General features: G+C 39.4%; 1 protein-coding gene across 3 annotated transcripts; it reads left to right on the top strand.

The window, feature by feature from the left end:
- Window positions 1-524: 524 nt before the first annotated feature.
- On the top strand, window positions 525-13,290 carry LOC135102840 (uncharacterized). 3 transcript variants are annotated; one of them, XR_010269799.1, is made up of 3 exons: window positions 525-700; window positions 10,261-10,357; window positions 12,598-13,290. XR_010269799.1 is itself a non-coding variant. In XM_064008418.1 (3 exons), the coding sequence occupies exon 1, from the start codon at window positions 2,157-2,159 to the stop codon at window positions 3,210-3,212; it is 1,056 nt and encodes a 351-aa protein (XP_063864488.1). In that variant the 5' UTR covers window positions 1,537-2,156; the 3' UTR covers window positions 3,213-8,397; window positions 10,261-10,357; window positions 12,598-13,290. The 3 variants fall into 3 exon arrangements, 2 of the variants coding, with proteins under 2 accessions (XP_063864488.1, XP_063864480.1); XM_064008418.1 differs by lacking the exon at window positions 525-700 and adding an exon at window positions 1,537-8,397; XM_064008410.1 differs by lacking the exon at window positions 525-700 and adding an exon at window positions 1,537-9,595.
- The last annotated feature ends 6,215 nt before the right edge of the window (window positions 13,291-19,505 follow it).

Genomic DNA, 19,505 nt, shown 5'->3' with positions numbered 1-19,505 from the left:
GTTTTAGGCTATTCTGATTTTTTTTTATTATTATTTATATATTTGCTATATTACTAAATATGTAACGGCGTCATATAATTAATAATAATATGTATTGTATTTATAATGCCTTGCCTGATTAGCAATACAAGTGTATGTATACATATATGCATAAGTGTAGATAGTGGGTGTTGGCGCATAAAAGGGTGGGGCGGGTATGATCACGCCACCCTACGTCACACATACACACACACACACACACACACCATGGAACTTTCCATACTCCTTTTATTGCCATCGATAAGTAATCGGTATCACCTACATTATAGTATCTAAGTATTCTCCATAGTTAATCTCTTCCTAATGTATTTTGGCATGTATTACTCTCAGCTATAAGTAGCTTTTTCCTTGCCTTATTTATGTAATTAGAGTAATAATTATGAATATATTCATGTACTGTGAGTGCGGTCAACCCGCCCCTATTTCTACTGTCAGCACTTTTTGAAGGCGCTAAGCGTCCCTTTTGCCGGCTCCGGCAGTCTCTTGCCAGGGTGTAACGCTGTACCACGCAGAGGACATCCGTTGTCCCGTACGCGCCACACCCTTCTCCAGAACTCTGTGTACATATATCTAAATATACCTATTTTTATACGTTCACCTTTTGACATTCACCTGAAAACCACAAAAACTCACCAAGAGTGACTTTACCTATTATACAAAGGTAAGAAACTAATGAACAGTGTTCAGCGCTAATTGATAATTCAAAACCACCCTGGAACATTTGGTGGCAGCTTAATGAGATACGAATAACTAACTCTAGTGCCAAGTGCAATAACAATAAACAGTGGTTGAAAAACAAGTGGTGAACAGACACAGTGAACGGAGAAAGCGGCGAACAGTGGCAGGGTAGTGAGGAGAGCAGAGGAGCGAGCCGGTGTTGTTTACAGAACTTATGCTGACACACCAAAACACTCGCACCCGGCCAAGAGCGACGCACCTAACTGTCTCGCCTTACTCACCCATTCTTTCTTTCTTTCTTTTTAGAAAAGTGGGGTGAAGCGAAGTAAGATAGAAGAAGGATATAGTGAGAAATATTGAAGTATAGTAAGAATTAACAGTGTGTGGGCAGTCCACGTTGCTATTGTTTATATTACTCACCCAGCCTGCCACTCCCAAGATTCACTTCTCCTTGTTATAAAGAAAAAAAAAAAAGGAGACTTAAAAGACTCAGGGAGAAACCTAACAATTCTTTGGTCTCCCCTCGGTCTAATTACTCGTCGTAGATTCTCGGCGAAGACATCATCGGCGCAGACATTCCCGTCGCTAACCAACGCATCTCCCACCTGCAGGAATCCTGCAGGATTCTACAAGGACACTACTATCCTAAGAGGAGCTTCCCAAAACGGAAGGAGTCTTCCTAAGAAGAGGATATATATATATATATATATATATATATATATATATATATATATATATATATATATATATATATATATATATATATATATATATATATATATATATATATATATATATATATATATATATATATTTATATACATATATATATATTTTTTTTTTTGTGTGAATTTCTCCGGCTACAGTCGTGAGTACAGACACTTAGTGGTACACCACACCAATATTAAATAAAACACTTGTGGTAACGCAAACACTGTTAGGGTTCATGTATAACTTACCTATTTCACAGTGATGTTACTTATGTGGAAATTAAAATAATTTAGTTCGCCTCTTAAATATCGTTTTCTTTTTCAGATGGACGAAGCGCCCGCTCTCGTTTTCTCTCAAGTGTTTAGGGATAACTAGAATAATTTCATTTCTGTCCCTCAACTAACTTAAAATTTTCATGCTTCTAACAGTATTAACCATTCTTTCTTTAAAGGTGGAGGCGCCTTTGGACGATGAAAACGTAATGTAAGTGTGTAATTAATACCTATTTAAGGAAGGTTAATAATACCACATTTATGGCTAAAGCTAAGTTAGCTGAAGTTTATGAAACGGAGTGTCATTCCCAAGTGGAGAATAGTGATACTAGATCATCAGAAGAATTATCAACGGAACAAAAACCCACTACAGTGGTAAATACCGTGTCTCATGAGGATGAGAACGTGTTGATTACAAGATAAGGAAATAAATACCCATCATTATCAGTAGCGACCATGTCTAACGCTTCTGCTTCTGCCTCTAGTGGCTCTCCTAATACCTTGCATGTATCTGCTACAATTAAGGGACTTCCTATTCCTGAACCAATATCAGAATTTCGTGGAGAAAGCCCGCAAGAACGGGCTCATGACTTCATCCGTTCGTGTGAGGATGTTATGAGATCAAATCCTATCACAGATGAAGACAAGATCTTTTTCGTCAAGTCCAAATTGGCTGGAGAAGCATCACGCATGATGAATACCAGCGCTTTTAGTCCGCGTGAAATAGGGACTAGTTATGCTAATTTCAAGAAAAATTTCTTGAAAATTTTTGGGAATAAGAGCCAAACTGATCTTATGGCACTAGCATCCAAGGTGAGTGTTAGGTTAGCAGCTGAAGCTAACTCTCTTCATGAAATGAAGGCACTAATTCCGACACACCAGTTCGTGACAGACTACATGGACGTCTTACAGCTTAACAATTGGTTCCAAGGAGACAGTATGACAGAAACAAATTTCAGAAGACTTCTGGAATTTATCTTTTACATGGCATTGGTGAATGAGGAAGTGAGGAAAAACGCAAGTTATTTCAGTTTTAAGCCGGGAGACACAGTAGCTGACCTTGCAGTCTTGATTAGAGAAAAAAAGGGGCTACCTGGTTCTTCCCTGGAAACTCAAATCTCACTGGTTGCTCCACTAGTGAGTGACGACCAATCCGAACCTTGTGCGGCAGCCATGGCAAAGCCCGGAAATGTCTGTTCGTACTGCCATAAAATAGGTCATGTTGAAAAAATATGCTTTAAAAAACAAAAGGACCAGAAACTGGCATCAAATAAATCTGATTCAAAGAACAAAGCAAAAGGGAATAATCTCTCTGTTAGACCAAGAACAGGTGTATCGCCCCATGTGAACACAGGCAGGACAAGATGCTACAAGGATGTCACTACCCAATACTGCATCATACATGGCCAGTGTAAACACTCGTCAGAACAATGTAAGGATATAATCAATATGAGAATTGAAAAACAGGTCAGAATAGTACAAAGCAGTCGGGGGAAGACCAGCGCACTGTAGTAAACAAACCCGACTAAAACATCTAAATGCGCAAGATGCTGAGGCAGCACATTCTTCTGACATGTCAGTGTATTCAACTATAAATGCTGTCGACAACCAAACAGACATAATGCCATTACCAAATAGGGTAGGTAAGCATCGCTTATCTTTGGCTGTAGACACTGGAGCAACGGTAAACGTGATCTCTGAAGAATCTTACAAGATTCTGAAACGGAATTCACGCGGTGGTAAATGGATGTCCCGTCCAAGTGACTTGAATCTTTCTGGTGTCACTGGATCAGCCCTAAAAATCCTAGGAATAATTTCCTTACCAATAAGGCTATCTAAGAATACTCATCCTATTCAAACTGATTTCTATGTAGTCAGTAACTTTAAACTTCCTTCTGTCGGCTTGTTAGGGCTAAGAGCCATGAAGTCTCACCAGATAGTAATCTATCCAAAGCAAAATACAGTCATGTACTGCGGACGACATCTGGAAGGGATGAAACATCCTGCACCTTTGGTTTCCAGGCAACCCAGAAACGGTTCTTTATCACGGAAGGGACAAAGATCCAATGGGGAGCCTCAAACGATTCCATCTGTCCGGTCTCCTATGAGAGATAAGGATATAACAGAAGCATGGAGGGAAGCAAAAGCAATTGTCAATTCCGATTATGACATTCCTGCTCGTGTGGCAAAACGGATTACAATGCGTGTTCCAGAAGCTCCTGTAGGCAGTGACATCTGTCTTGAAGGTATAGGTAATGTCAGGCGATTGGCTGTTGAATCGACTCTTTCCACAATTAGAAAGGGTCATGTCACTGATGCCTTGGTGGTGAACACTACTGGAAGTTCTGTAAGGATCAAACAAGGTCTTTTCCTTGGAAAGTGCCTGGTTTATGACAAGAAAGTGGTACCAGAACCCAGTATTCTGCCTGGAGCCTGCGTCTCCTCGGTGAGTCAGTCTGCTGTTGACACCGAGCTGGGGCAGGCGCCAACCCTATGTTCGTTTGTCAATGTTGTGGACTACCCCGAAATGAGACCCGTGCTCTTGGACTTATTGGGGAAGTATTGCAACGTCCTGGCACTACCTGGAGAATCCTAAGGTGTGACTGATCGAGCGAAACACCACATTAGGTTAAAACCAAACACTAAGCCAGTATATATATATATACCAGCTTATCGTCTTCCTCATAGTCAGAGAGCGACTGTAGATGACATGATTCATGACATGATTGACAAGGGAGTGATTCAAGAATAGTGCTCTCCTTGAAATTCACCAATCTTTTTGGTTCCCAAGAAAGATAAATCTTTCAGGCCGGTAATCGACTTCCGGCGGGTTAATGATGTCACAGTGGATGATCATTATCCTTTACCTGTCCTGAGCGACCTTCTAATGTCCTTAGGTCGTGGAAACAAAATTTTCTCTAGTTTAGACCTGTTGTCAGGATACTGGCAGTTTCCCTTACCCCCCACTTCACGGGAAATAACGGCGTTCAGTACGCCTAGCGGCCATTACGAATGGTTACACATGCCTTTTGGATTAAAATCCGCTCCGTTAACATTCCGTTTAGCAGTATTTTCACGGGTTTACCTGGCAAAACCGTGCTTGCATACCTGGATGATATAATCATCGCTAGTAAGGATCAAGAGTCCCATCTGGAGAGTTTAAAATTAGTCCTCCAGAAGCTTGAAGAAGCTGGACTTAAAGCAAAGCTTTCTAAATGGGAATTTCCAAAAGCCAAAATAAAATTTCTTGGCCATGTAGTCGATGGTGAAGGAATCCACACGGTGGATGAAAAGGTCATGGCTGTACAGAAGTTTCCTCAACCTAAATCGGTGGAGAACGTCAGATCTTTCCTAGGCCTTGCGGGATATTTCCGTCCTTTCATCAAGAATTTTGTTGCAATTGCATCCCCACTTACTAAACTCCTTAAAAAGGATGTTGCTTCCCATTGGGAGGCTGCTCATGAGCAAAGTTTCAATGAATTAAAATCACTACTAACCTGTACTTGCTTTCCGAGAGCATTCAGAACCGTTCATTATTTGCACAGATTCTTCTTCTCTAGGATTAGGAGCAGTACTGATGCAGACAGATGCCAGAGGCAAAAACTATGGAATAGCATATGCAAGTTGTGTGCTTAATTCAGCGAAGTCCAATTACTCTGTCACTCATCAAGAAACACTTGCTGTAGTTTGGGCTTTAAAACATTCTAAGGACATTATCCTTGGATACCCAATGACAGTCTACACGGATCATGCACCCGTAACTGAACTGTTCAAAGGGAAAGATTTAACTGGACGAGTGGCACGATAGTACTGTACCATCGTATGGTGAAGATAAAAATCTTGCTTATGATTTATCGACAAGTCCACAAATTCCGGTTTACAACGTAGATGACTATGTTAAACAACATATGCATGTTTTCAAAGATATTCATGCTAAAGTCCGAAGTAGGCTACAAGCTTCTAGGGCAGAAATGATGACTCGACAACACAAACGTGTGACCCCCTGTCACGATACAGGTTGGAGACAGTTAAAGTTCGTCATCCAGACAGGACCTCCAAAATCTCCCAAAAATTTAGTGGTCCACGCTCGGTTGTTCGCCAGTTACATGGTAACAAATCTGAGGTGTATGACCATCTTCTTAACACTGTTGAGATAGTACATAATGATCAGCTTTTTGAAGACTAATGCTCAGATCGATTCATCAACAGAGAGTACTTCTGATGAGGTTACAAACGATAGTTCTACTAACACTACAAAGACACATAGGTATAACCTTCGCTCACGCAGCTAATTGCCTGCATTACTTACAGATGGCACTGGGCCTCCTGGTTACCTACTTGAGCATGCTGCAAGTGCTACAAGCGTCCACTGCGTTGCATGTCAAACCGGGGGCTCTCACCACTCATCTTGGGGAAGTAACCTTAATAGAAGATGTTCTTCTGGTTTGATATCCTTTTTCTACCTTATTTTCCGTACCTTCGGACCTCAACACAGTCTCAAAAACTTTGGATAACTCCTTACAGGAATTGGAATCCTTACTTGCTGATGAAACGCATAGACAGACGCAAGTTTTCTCTCAAACCATAATCAAAGCTTTAAAAGCAAGGGTAGAATTCTTGTATGGGAAATTGAACCAATCTCAGCATGGCTACAACCTTCATCCAGTGCACGCTCGTACCAAAGGAGGACTCATAAAGGGGTTGGGACAATTGTCTCAATATCTTTTTGGCACCACCTTGGACGACGATGTACAGGATTTAAGGAAACATTATGATCAACTAATAACGGTTGCAGCTACTAATAAGAAGGTCCTGAACCTACATCACAATAAAATAGTTAAATTAGAATCTAACCTCAATGAGTTATTACAGTACTCGAACGATTTAACAACTGTGCTTGATAATGCCTTACATAGTTTAGATGTGATAAATCACGTTGTGGTTATAGATCAAGCTTTGCATGTATTTGAAACTTCCTTGGGTTCAGTTCTCTCCATTAATGAAGCGATAATTCGCAACATGGATGCTGTCAATGGCAGGGTAACAACTTCACTATTTCCTGTTGAGGATTTGCTTCACAAAATAGAAATTGGTCAGTCAACCTACAAATTGACACCAGTGTATGCAGCGGACATGATCTAATATTACTATCCATTGCTAGAAGCTACCTTGACCACAGATGCAATAATTGTAAACATACCTTTTAAATCTCAGGATCATTTTGAGGCCTATGAGATTAAACCTTTTCCATTTTCCGTTAATAATTCAGTGATGACATTGGACATGAATCCTTCCTTAGTGCTAATAGCCAAGGACTTTTCATTATACAGTATACAATTGGAGATTTAACTGAATTAAAACGTTGTAAATCTTCATACTTACATTTGTACCATTGTTCAAGTATCCAATTTGCCTTCTTACCTGTAGTAAAAGGTATTTGTGAAGTCGTCTTGACACGTTCAGAGGCGTCTGCAGCTCTAACACTGTCCATACAAGCATGTGTTTTCAAAACCCATTTTCCATTGTAATTTTCATGGATATCATTACTTTTATTTCACAGAAAACTTTTATGTCTCAGTGACTTCCCCAGAAGGGACCACCTATGAGGAGGTTCTAGAACATTATGCGGTACAAGATGCTTGTCACGTACGTTCTAGTAAACTAACCACTTACCCTTCTAGGATTCACTTAGCTTTTACGACAGACCTTTCATATAGGGCTTTCCCTGTCACCTCCCTGGAGAATTTGACAAAGTCAAGGATTTCTTTTATAACAAACTCCTTATCCACTCTTTCCTTCTCAAACACAGAAGAGTTTTCAGAGGCTCTAGAGACATCTTTACCAGTATATCTGAAACCTGGGATTCTCTATCCAAGTGTCCTGACACCTTGCCTTATTTTAATGTTTTTGTTAAAATTCTTATATGTGTGTGTTAGGAAAGCCTTATATTTGTTTATATATCTTGATAGTAGACGTAAACGTCTTAATGAAGGAGTTTCATACACATAACATGGTTAGGTACACTGTATTCGTGAGGACGCGTCAAGTAGGTGACCGAGCGATGTAACGGTGTCACATGATTAATAATATGTATTGTATTTATAATGCCTTGCCTGATTAGCAATATAAGTGTATGTATACATATATGCATAAGTGTAGATAGTGGGTGTTGGCGCATAAGGCTGGGGCGGATATGATCACGCCACCCTACGTCACACACACACACACACAAACACACACACACCATGGAACTTTCCGTACTCCTTTTATTGCCATCGATAAGTAATCGGTATCACCTACATTATAGTATCTAAGTATTCTCCATAGTTAATCTCTCCCTAATGTATTTTGGCATGTATTACTCTTAGCTATAAGTAGCTTTTTCCTTGCCTTATTTATGTAATTAGAAAGTTATAATTATGAATATATTCATGTACTGTGAGTGCGGTGAACCCGCCCCTATTTCTACTGTCAGCACTTTTTGAAGGCGCTAAGCGTCCCTTGTGCCGGCTCCGGCAGTCTCTTGCCAGGGTGTAACGCTGTACCACGCAGAGGACATCCGTTGTCCCGTACGCGCCACACCCTTCTCCAGAACTCTGTACATATATCTAAATATACCTATTTTTATACGTTCACCTTTTGACATTCAACTGAAAACCACAAAAACTCACCAAGTGACTTTACCTATTATACAAAGGTAAGAAACTAATGAACAGTGTCCAGCGCTAATTGATAATTCAAAACCACCCTGGAACAAGTATTGTGACCATTTAAGTTTTTTTAATATATTTTTTTACGTTTTTGCATAATTGACTCGTTTGCCTTATCTATTTTTTTATTTTTTTTTATTTCTATTTATTTATTTATTTTTATTTATTTATTTATTTTTTTTTTTTTTTTGTACATAATGTTTCCAGGATGTATTACTTGTATTTCTAAGTAAGTTGAGCGTTTATTTTAAGTCCTGTTATTTTGGCAGCATGTTATTTTGTCTATTTGACAATTTCTTCACAGTCAGAGAAGCAAAAGTTTTCCCTCATTCAAGCTAGAGAGGATTTTTTTTTTTTTTCTCTCTTTTCACAGCCAATTAAGCTAAGGTTTTCATAATCACGCTAGTGGTCTTTTCACAGCGAGGAGAGGAGGAAAACTTTTCATAACCACACGAGAAAGAAAAATTTTAGTCTTTTCACACCCAGAGGAAAAGTTTTCAATCACTCAAGTCAGGAATAGGAAAATGTAGCTTTTCCTGCCAAAAAAAAGGAAAAAAATTCATTCACGAGCAAGGAAGAGGAATTTTTTTTTTTTCTTAATGACAAGAACAAATATATCCATAAACACAAGAAAAGGAAAAATTTTAATGCACTTTTCAGTCAAAGAAACAGATCTCCCACACCAAACCAAACCTACCCAAATCACCACTCTCACCCACATCAAGCATAACCTAACCAAACCTAACCTTTTCTCTACCACCCACCCACCAGACCAGGCACCCCACCAGACTTCTCCCACCCAACTACCACCACACAACCACACACCACCACCACTATCAGACCCAAGCAAAACAACACACTACTAACCAAACTAAACTTAATCACCAATTTGTTTGCCTCCTAACCAGACCAGGGACCCCACCAGGAGGCCTCTCCCAGCCGATTACTTCTACCAGTTTAGGCGTGTACATCAATTACAGGGAGGTACTGGCGCGCCTTGAGCTGGCCCCAGGTTCCTACCTGCCACCTTTACGCCAGACACGCTCGGACAGTTCATGCTCAGGGTGTATTCCTCAAAACCCTTCCATCTGTCACCCCTGCCCCTGCCTATGACGGGTGATGGGGCCAAGAGGGAGGGGTGATGGAAGGAGAGATAAAGAACGTGGGAAAGGAGAGATAAGTAGGGTAAGGGAGGGAGGGAAAGGAAAGGAGGGCACCGGAGAGATAGAGAAGGTGGGGAGGAAAGAATGTGGGGGATGGGAGAAGGAAAGGTTAACGAGTGAATGAATGGATGAAAAAGAGAGAAGTGGGGGAAAATAGAGTGAGGGGAGGGGAAGAAGAGAAAGAGAGACGGAAGGAAGAAACGAAATGAATGAATAAATGGAGAGAGAGAGAGAGAGAGAGAGAGAGAGAGAGAGAGAGAGAGAGAGGCTTAACAATCATTCAAACACTCGTTAACTACAAACTAATAAAACATGAACATTTTTAATAAAACTCAAAACACAGTATGTAACTTTACTTACACAAGCCAACAAATATACCAACACACACATATTAATACCAGTGATTAAAAAAAAAACATTACGAGTGTCACTAAGTATTCCGAAACGCTTTAATTGCTGTCTCACCACGACTTTTTTTTTTTTTTTTCAAATGTCACAGATGATTAGCCGGGTTTTTAAATGCGTTTGTTTCTCCTGTTAATGATATAGAAATCGTGTTAATCTGTCCCTAGAACCATAAAGATATCTTTGAAAACCTGTGCAACTTCATCTAGAGTTTTATCTGTTTAGTGGAGGTGCGGCGCAGAAGTGCTTCAGAATATGAATCATTGTCTCGTCTTCTTCCAGCCTATCGTCTCCGCTCGGCCCCTTTTACCACCAGCAGCGAGAGAGGGAGGTTGAGGGGCGGAGGACTCGTGGTGGGACGCTGAAGGAGGCAGTGAAGGTAAGAGTTTGGTAATAGAAAGAATGTTAGGTGCTACTTTGGCTTCTTAACTATCTGCCATGAACCTTCTTTGGTATGCGATCTACTCTTTATATTATGATCTACAACAAGAAAAGTTGTACTTATCAAGAATAAGGAAAACATTTGTCCTAGTTTCGAGAGAAAATATCTGGCTAGAGAGTCTGAAGCATGAGTGGAATGTCTGTTCTAGTGTCGAAGTTCAAAGAAGAGACCGCGAGACACTTCACCCAATTATTCGGAGAGAAGTCGCTGAAGGCTCAATAATAAATTCCGACGACTGGCCAGCTTACTCTAATTTAAACCAACTCATACTTCTTAATTTTTCCGTAAATCATCAGCAATATTACGTTGATTCTAACATCGGAGCTCATACTCAAGAACTGAAAGATCCTAGCTTGATGCGAAGATTCGTATATTGAAAATAATGTGAGGCATCAATCAAAGAGCATTTCAATCTCACCAAGACTACTACTGTTGGCGGATGATGAGAAAAGAAGCTCCTGACCTCTATTTAGTATTTTTAGCCGATGTATTGTACTTGCTGTTCATCGCTAGAATATGAATAAAAGATTTTTTTTATTTTAATTACATTTTCTGTTATATATCATTCCAAAATAAACATTTGTAGTGTGGATACTTTTTCCTTGTAGATAACAAGCCAAACTACGGTGTAGATATTTTTTCCTTGTAGATAACAAGCCAAAGTAACACCGAATATTAAATCTTTACTCACTAGGTGGAATTAAGGTAAATTTATAGTTTAAGCTAATGTCCCCAGTCTCTACCCACGGCCCACGGCGTTATTATTAATTTCCGACAAGTAGTGTAATCATTAGAAATTATGTGAATAGTGAGAAGAACAAAATGAGGTAGGTTATCACCACGTAGTGTGTAATGGCTTAAACTATAATAAAACCCTAACCTAACCTAACCTAACAACTGAAGTTCAGGCAACAACACACCATTTATGTTTACCTGTGGACTTAGAAAAAGTTGAGAGCGCTGTGCATTCCCATGCCTATTGTGGCGTTATTATTAATTTCCGACAAGTAGTGTAATCATTAGAAATTATGTGAATAGTGAGAACAAAATGAGGTAGGTTATTACCACGTAGTGTGTAATGGCTTAAACTATAATAAAACCGAAATTAATGTGTAACTCGTGAGATTGTGAGTGATTAGGTTGGATACGTGAGCATTAGGCTGGGTAGGTGTGATTGGGGTAGGTTCGCCCGGGGATGGGGATTAGGTTAGCCACGTTAGGCAATGTGATTGTCAGATGAGCTGATATGACTCACCAGGCCTAAAGTTGACCAGGTGAGATTGATAGATGTGATTAGGTTGGCAGATGGTGATTGTAGTTAAGCATAGTCAGGTGAGAGATGAATATGCTGACCAGGTGGGAAGTTGTATGTTCAGGGGAATAATAAGCTTAGCAATTTGCGAATTATTAAGCGGCAAGGGTGATTAGATTGCAGGTAACGTAATTAAGCTTGTCAGGTGAGAGAAGTACGCTGACCAGATGGGAAGTTGCTTATTTGTCCAGGTGATTAACATGTGATTTACCTTACTGAGGTGTGATTTACCTTACTGAGGTGAGAATCATGGAAGTGAAGTTGAGATTATTAATATACGAGTACGTAAAACCACGTTGGATTAGTATGTCTGGCCGCTATTTTGTTCCTTCTGCTTATTCACTAACAATTGGTTTAAGTAGGATTGGTCATTACTTTCCTTTATATATATAATATATATATATATATATATATATATATATATATATATATATATATATATATATATATATATATATATATATATATATATATATATATACGATATGTTTATTTTTGTTGTAAGTACATGCACTCAGCACACACACACACACACCTTTAATAACGCTGTATGCACACACATACTCATGCATACGCCCACGCAAGCGCTCACGCACTCACATAATAAATCTCAGCAGTTCTCATACTATGTTGTACTTTTTAAATTTGTTTGTTTCCCCGTCATGTTTCTTGTCTAGTCATAGTTTTCTAAGGAATTAATCCCCAGATATTTCATAGTAAGAATTTCGGCATATTTTCTATACCTAACATTCTCCTATTATTTTTGTCTTCAGTTTTCTAGAGAATCAATTGTCAAACACATTACTAAGAATCTCAGCACATAAGTTTCACATGTCTAGGAAATAATGGTTTGTTTTCCTTACAGGTGTGAAGTGTGCGGTTTCCACTTCATGAACAGCTACAAGAATCTCTACCAACACTTACTACTGCACTACTGGCATCTGGTTATCAAGTAGTGCTGCCATATGAGGCCTGACATTCTCCATTGCAATCAGGGAATCAAGTTCCACCAGGAAGAGAGGCCGTGTCTCTACCTTCAAGCCTGACAAGAGGTGTTAAAAAGTATCATCAGGACAAAGAAAGGGGCCTAGTTCAAGAGTTTTCATTGTAATCAAGGAAGTCAAGTTGCAGCAAGAAGAGTGGAAGTCAAAAATTTTGAGCAGGAGCAAGATTGTCAAGCAGTTAACAGCAAGAAGAGTGCATGAAATTTCCTTCAAGTTGTGGTGAGACTGACAAGCAACATTGAGGACTTGCAGAGGCACTAGTTATTGGCAGCTTCACCAGGAAGAGTTTGCTCCTCACTCAAGTTGATACAAGAATCAGCAAGCATCACTACTTCCAGGCCCTTCTGCCAGAGTTCTCCACTCCAGTCTGGGAAGGAAGAATGTAAGAAGTCTCTCTTCTATACTCAACAAGCATCACCACCTTCATTCAGGCTTGGGATAAGTTTTGTACATTCCAGCACTTCAGTAATAAGGAAAATAAGTGCCAAGTTTATCCTGTTGTGTATTAACTTACCATACACTGTAAAAAATGCAGTAAAACCATAAAAATTCAATATACCATGTATTTATTAACTTACCATACTGTAAAAACTGCAGTAAAACAAAAATTCAATATACTATCTTGAACATAATGGTTATGTATGCTATGCCAATATCTTTAACAAATGAACAAGTTTCCTGGGATTAACAATTCATACCCTGAAGAAAAAAAAAGCTAGGATTGGCCTTTTTGGCCAAAGTTTAGGGTACAATTTGCACATAGAGGCCCCGTCCGAGTGACTCTGGTGTTGCTCAGACGTGGCTTCTATGTACAAATTGTACCTTAAACTTAGTTTATTTTTGGGAATTTTGGGCCAATCCTGGCTTTTTTTTTCCCTTCAGGGCATGGAATTTTTGGGAATTTTTTTTTTTTTACCTTCAGGGCATGAATTGTTACCACTAAATATTTATTTTACACTATCACATGTTACCAAACTATATATTTCACACATATACAAATAGTCACAAATTTATTTGTTGCTAAAGACATACAAGTCATACAGCAATGCATCCTGGACTAGATAATACACTAGTGGAGTCAGCTGACACTGTGCTGTGGCACCTGACTTGTGACACTTGTACAGCAGGACACCCAGTACTGGCTGTAGACACCCTCAATTTGGCTCTTCCTGACGTCAGACCCTGCGACATGGCACTACCAGCCTGATTGCAGACAGGATATTCACTAGCAGTAGACAGACATCTGCAAGAGTAATGCAACTTAGGGAAAATGATTATGAAGACATTATATATCTTATATCACACATACACACTAATTCTACCAATCGAATGATGGCTTTTTACTTTTCACAAACGTTTTACAAACTTTTCACTCCCTTTAATAGCCCATCCCCTGCCCAAACAATCCTGAAACACCCCACAACTCTTCCATATCTATTTCTTTCAATATCCATGAATACCCAAAAAAACATCCTTATTTTTCACCAAATACCTTTCACATGCATATCTTGCAATAAAAAACCTCAGTCACGCATCCTCTCCTCTTATTTCACAATGATCACTACAAATCATTCCTTATAACCCTTCATTAACACTTCACAACACGCCTCACCGATAACACTTATTCATTCCGGTCATTATTAACAAAAGTACCACACATGCACTTATCCAGCCCATATGATGCATTTCTTGCTATCTTGTACCACTATTTTCACACTTACTTCTCTTCTAATCTTGGTAAGAGCATGCCTCTCCTGCTTTATGAAACATGCATTATTAACCACCTTTCTCTTATCCTACACATACATACATATTCATATACACCCACACCCACATATGCATGTGCGCGCGCGCGCGCGCACGCACACACACACACACACACACACACACACACACACACACACACACACACACACACACACACACACACACACCATGACCATTTTAATATTTATCATGCTCTCAACAATACTCTGATTATATACAACTGAGAATCTCTTATCCAAAATTCTTGTAACTGAAAGTGCTGCAGATTTTTTATTTCTCCAGTTTTTGGAATGACAAGTTGCCAACTTTTTATACCTCCCATGGCAGTAGATCAAGCTTCCGGCAGTCACCACCACCAGTCAGTCACAAGGCTCCAGTAAGGTGTACTTCTTGCTCCTGAGTTATAGAAGTCTCCCAAGGTCCTTCCACTTGCTCTCCATGTTACCACCTGCAGGGAAAACACACAATCTATACTCCTGCTGCTTGATAGACGTGTGTGACTCACAACTTAGTCCGGAATGCAACCATTTCACTGCAACATCACACAGCACAGAAAGCATGACAGAAAACATTTATATGCACATTAAACTCTTAAACAGTGAGGTGTATTGTAACTTGAAGGTCTTCACATACAAGATAAAGTAGAGTTTTCAATTTGAGAAGATATTATATGTCTACTTATTCCTTCACGATATTTTAGTAAAAGAATTAAAGAAAATAAACCTTGTATTTTCTGTATGTGAGCAAAGGTAAAAGCTATGGTCAGGAAACAAAGAAAAGGTTTCTGGACATGGCGACATGCTGTGCTACTGGAAGGCTCCATGCAGCAAGGAGATGTTCCTGGTGAAGAGAGGTTTATTTATATTACTTTTGCTATTGTACACACACACACACACACACACACACACACATGTTACCCTCCTAACACATCTTGTTTTCCTTGAAATACAGTTCTTCGTTTTTTTTTTTTTCAAATGGCTACTATTTCAAACATTGGTCGTTGTGTGTGTGTGTGTGTGTGTGTGTGTGTGTGTGTGTGTGTGTGTGTGTGTGTGTGTGTGTGTGTGTGTGTGTGTGTGTGTGTGTGTGTGTGTGTGTGTAAGAAATAAAGGCTATCCTGCTGTTTTTTTGGTAGTTTTCAGCCTGTTTTGAACTAATCTATATGTTGTTTTTCCTGCAAATCATTAGTTTTTATTTTTTACCCCTCCTGACCCCTCATCAGAAACTGATGTTTTGCAATAAAAACAAAAAAACAGATTAATACAAAACTGACTGAAATCTAAAAAAAAAACTAGTTTCATCCTCATAAGTAAGTAACACAACTGTAACACTCACTCATGTTCCCTCCAAGAGGACTGGCTGCCACTTGCCCATGGCCACCAGCTGGCTGTCACCACCACCACCAGCTAACACAATCTAACCAAACTAACTTAACCTAACTAAACTAATCAAACCTAACCAAACTAACATAACCTAACTAAACTAATCTAACCTAACCAAACTTGCCTAACATAACTGGCAAGGCTAAAAAGTGAGTTTGAAGTCATTACCTTATTTATCATCAAAAAATCTGATGATGCACTGGAAATAATCGCGGCAATACCCACCACCGACAGACATTTTCCTCAGACCAATATTTCAAATAGAGCTGCTTCTCCCTCCACAGAATAAAATAAAATGCTACGACTGGCTAAATTAATTTTGTATTTTTAATTGCCTAGTGGCAGCATTCTCAAACAAAAGAATCAATCACCATGACTAATTTCATGCTTGCCCAACAGATGTGACATATGTACGCACGGACAAACACACCTTCACTGGGGGTAAATCAGTGCCTGCCTATCCATCACACACAAGGATGTGCCACTTCCCAGCACTGTCATGGCACCCAATTTCCTAATTTTATTTAACCATCTGTAAGCTTGTGAAAGATATTGCATACTGCTTTACATTCAGCAACCATACTACTGTACTACAGATATAGTAAGTACTAGCCTCAGAGAAGAATGTTAGCTTTATTTCAACATTATCCAAAACAAGTGATGTTAAGGGCATGGCACTGTCCTATTGTAAAGTGTTACAGAAGGCCCAGAATCTCTTAACTGCGATGAATGATGATGGTGACAAAAGACAGAATTTAGTAGATGAGGCTGCTCAGACAGTTAGAGACAGGATGAGAAGAGAAAACAATTTGATCATTCATGATGTGCCAGAGAAAATTAAATGAGATTTTACTGTACAGGACAAGGAAGAAAAGGGAGGGCATGATAAGTTGGTAATTAAAGTTCTGCAATTAAATTAATATGAACTGCTATGATACAGACTGCTGAAATTAGGAGACTGGGTAAAGTGAATACTGGTTCAAGTGTCAATGAGGATCCAGTGGATGGAAGCTCTGGAAACAGCATGAAACCCAGACCTCTCATGGTGGCAGTCAACAATGAGTTAAAGGATAGTATGCTGTGTTTAGGAGCGTAAGAGTGGCACATGACATGTCCAGGAAGAGAACAAAACGATGAACTGCGAAAATAAGCAAGAGAAAGAAACGAGCATATTATAAGATTGAGTCACAAGGCTAGTAAATGGACCTTCTTCCCAGAAGACTACTGTAAGTAACGGAGTAAACTAGAAAATGCCTCTCCCTCACCCGACAAATACTAAAGGCTACTTACTTTATGTTGACCAGTGCCTCTCTTTTATCTCCCAAGAAAATGTAAAGCTTGTGTATCTGTTATTTGAGGCAGAATTACCTCAGTTCATCAGGTGATCACAAGATGCTAGCCTATGCCTCTCTACCTCTCCCGCTCGTCGTCTTAGCTGGAACTGTACTTTGCGTTGCCAGATTGTTTTGGCCATATTATCGTACTACAGAGGTTGAAATTATTGTATTTCTGGTAAAATTATCGTACATATGTAATTATTCCAAATATTATGCAAAACTGCCACTTTTCAAATACAGTATGAATATATATATATATATATATATATATATATATATATATATATATATATATATATATATATATAGAGAGAGAGAGAGAGAGAGAGAGAGAGAGAGAGAGAGAGAGAGAGAGAGAGAGAGAGAGAGAGAGAGAGAGAGAGAGAGAGAGAGAGAGAGAGAGAGAGAGAGAGAGAGAGAGAGAGAGAGAGAGACAGACAGACAGACAGACAGACAGACAGACAGACAGACAGACAGACAGACAGACAGAGAGAGAGAGAGAGAGAGAGAGAGAGAGAGAGAGAGAGAGAGAGAGAGAGAGAGAGAGAGAGAGAGAGAGAGAGAGAGAGAGAGTAATGAAAAAAACAACAATGCCCTTAACAAACAAAACACTTTCCTAAATACATATCATTAATAATTGGAGAAAAACTACAGGACACTTCGTTAAGTTGTTTACTTACTATGTAAGAGATTACTGGTCTTGTTCTATATATACATCCGGCACGTCGTCAGCAGCCCCGGCACTCTCTTCATTGGAGGAATATAGCACTCTTGATGTCATGTTTTTTATCATTGATTCTGATGGCTTGAAGGTCGTACAGTCACTGTTGGATGTGGAAGTAACACACTGCTTCGCTAGGATGATGTCTCTTACGGTTTCTGTTTTTAGCTTATTTCTGTCTTTTGTTGTCACACGGTTTACACTAGAGAAGCAGCGCTCACAGTCAGCATTAGCATGAGGCAAAGAAAGACATCCTAGTGAAAAGTCTGAAACAAGCTTAAACTTGGGGTTTCCATCACTATCCTCCAGAGTTTTTATGGCACACCAAAATTTATCAGGCTGGTTGTAATTGCTTTTGTCCACTTTTTTCGCCATGTTGGTAATGGATTCAGGCAGATCTTCTACGGCAAGCCTCCTCCGCTCATCGTCCAGTTGCTGGAGGGTAGAATCATCCTGGGCAATGATTCGGGGAAGGTGTGTCGCGAGGGACACCAAACTTTGCTCTTGCACTTTGCCCTGGATGCCTAGAACACTGGCTGGCTCCAGCATAACCATTCTTGAAAGGACTTCATCTCCGAAATTAAATCTCTTCCTGATCTGTTCTGCTGCTACTATCAAAAATAATCTGCAGTGGATGCGAAACTCATACATTTCCTTTTTTTGCTTGCTTAATTCTGGATTGTCTGTTATTGTTTTTAAGACAGATGCACCCAAATACACCTGCTCTAGCATCAGGAACTCACGTTGATATCTTGGATCAACTTTTGAAAGCATGGTTTTCACAATGTATTCATGGTTCATGTACATCAGTAGCAATTCTTTATATAAATTACAAACTTGCCAGTGCAATTCAGTTATGACCACTCTTTCACTTTGAAATACAAGGTTCAGCTGAGTAAACTTTGGTAATACTGAAGAAAGGAAGCAGTAGTAAAGCCTGGTAAATGGATTGTGCAGTTGTTCATAAACACTTCTGTGCTACCACAAGTTTTCGTCTGTTGAAAATCTAATTCAGTAAAGAACATCTGAAGAGGGCCCCACTGCTCAAGCATGCTTTCCACAACAGCCGTGTAGGAAAGCCAGCGCGTTCTAGATGGCAATAAAATCCTAAGCTTTTGAGCCCCAGCAAACTCTTGAAATTCTACAGATTGTGCTAATCGTTTTGAAGAGTTCTTGAATGTGTTGTGGACATCATGAGCTAGTTGTTCAATAGCATCAGGTAATTATTTGCATGCTTCAGAGGCACATATGGGCAGAATGGCACACACATTTCATAATAAAGATTCCTGGGCAAAGTTCCTTTAACCTGCTACTCACAGAGTTATTAGGCCCCATCATAGTGCTGCATCCATCAGAACCAAAGCCAATGATATTAGAAGTAGGTATACCATTTTCAGTAAATGTTTTCATTATCTCTGAAAACAACCTGGCAGCTGTGGCACCTTCATTAGCTTTATTAGGATCACTACTAAATAATGGCACTAAACCCCAAAATTTGGTGACAACAGCATTTCCTTCAACCACTCTTACCATGATGCATAAATTCTGAGAGACCGATATAG

Source organism: Scylla paramamosain, chromosome 1 (assembly GCF_035594125.1).
Source record: "Scylla paramamosain isolate STU-SP2022 chromosome 1, ASM3559412v1, whole genome shotgun sequence".
NCBI classification, from domain to species: domain Eukaryota; kingdom Metazoa; phylum Arthropoda; class Malacostraca; order Decapoda; family Portunidae; genus Scylla; species Scylla paramamosain.
This window is presented reverse-complemented; position numbering and strand designations above follow the sequence as displayed.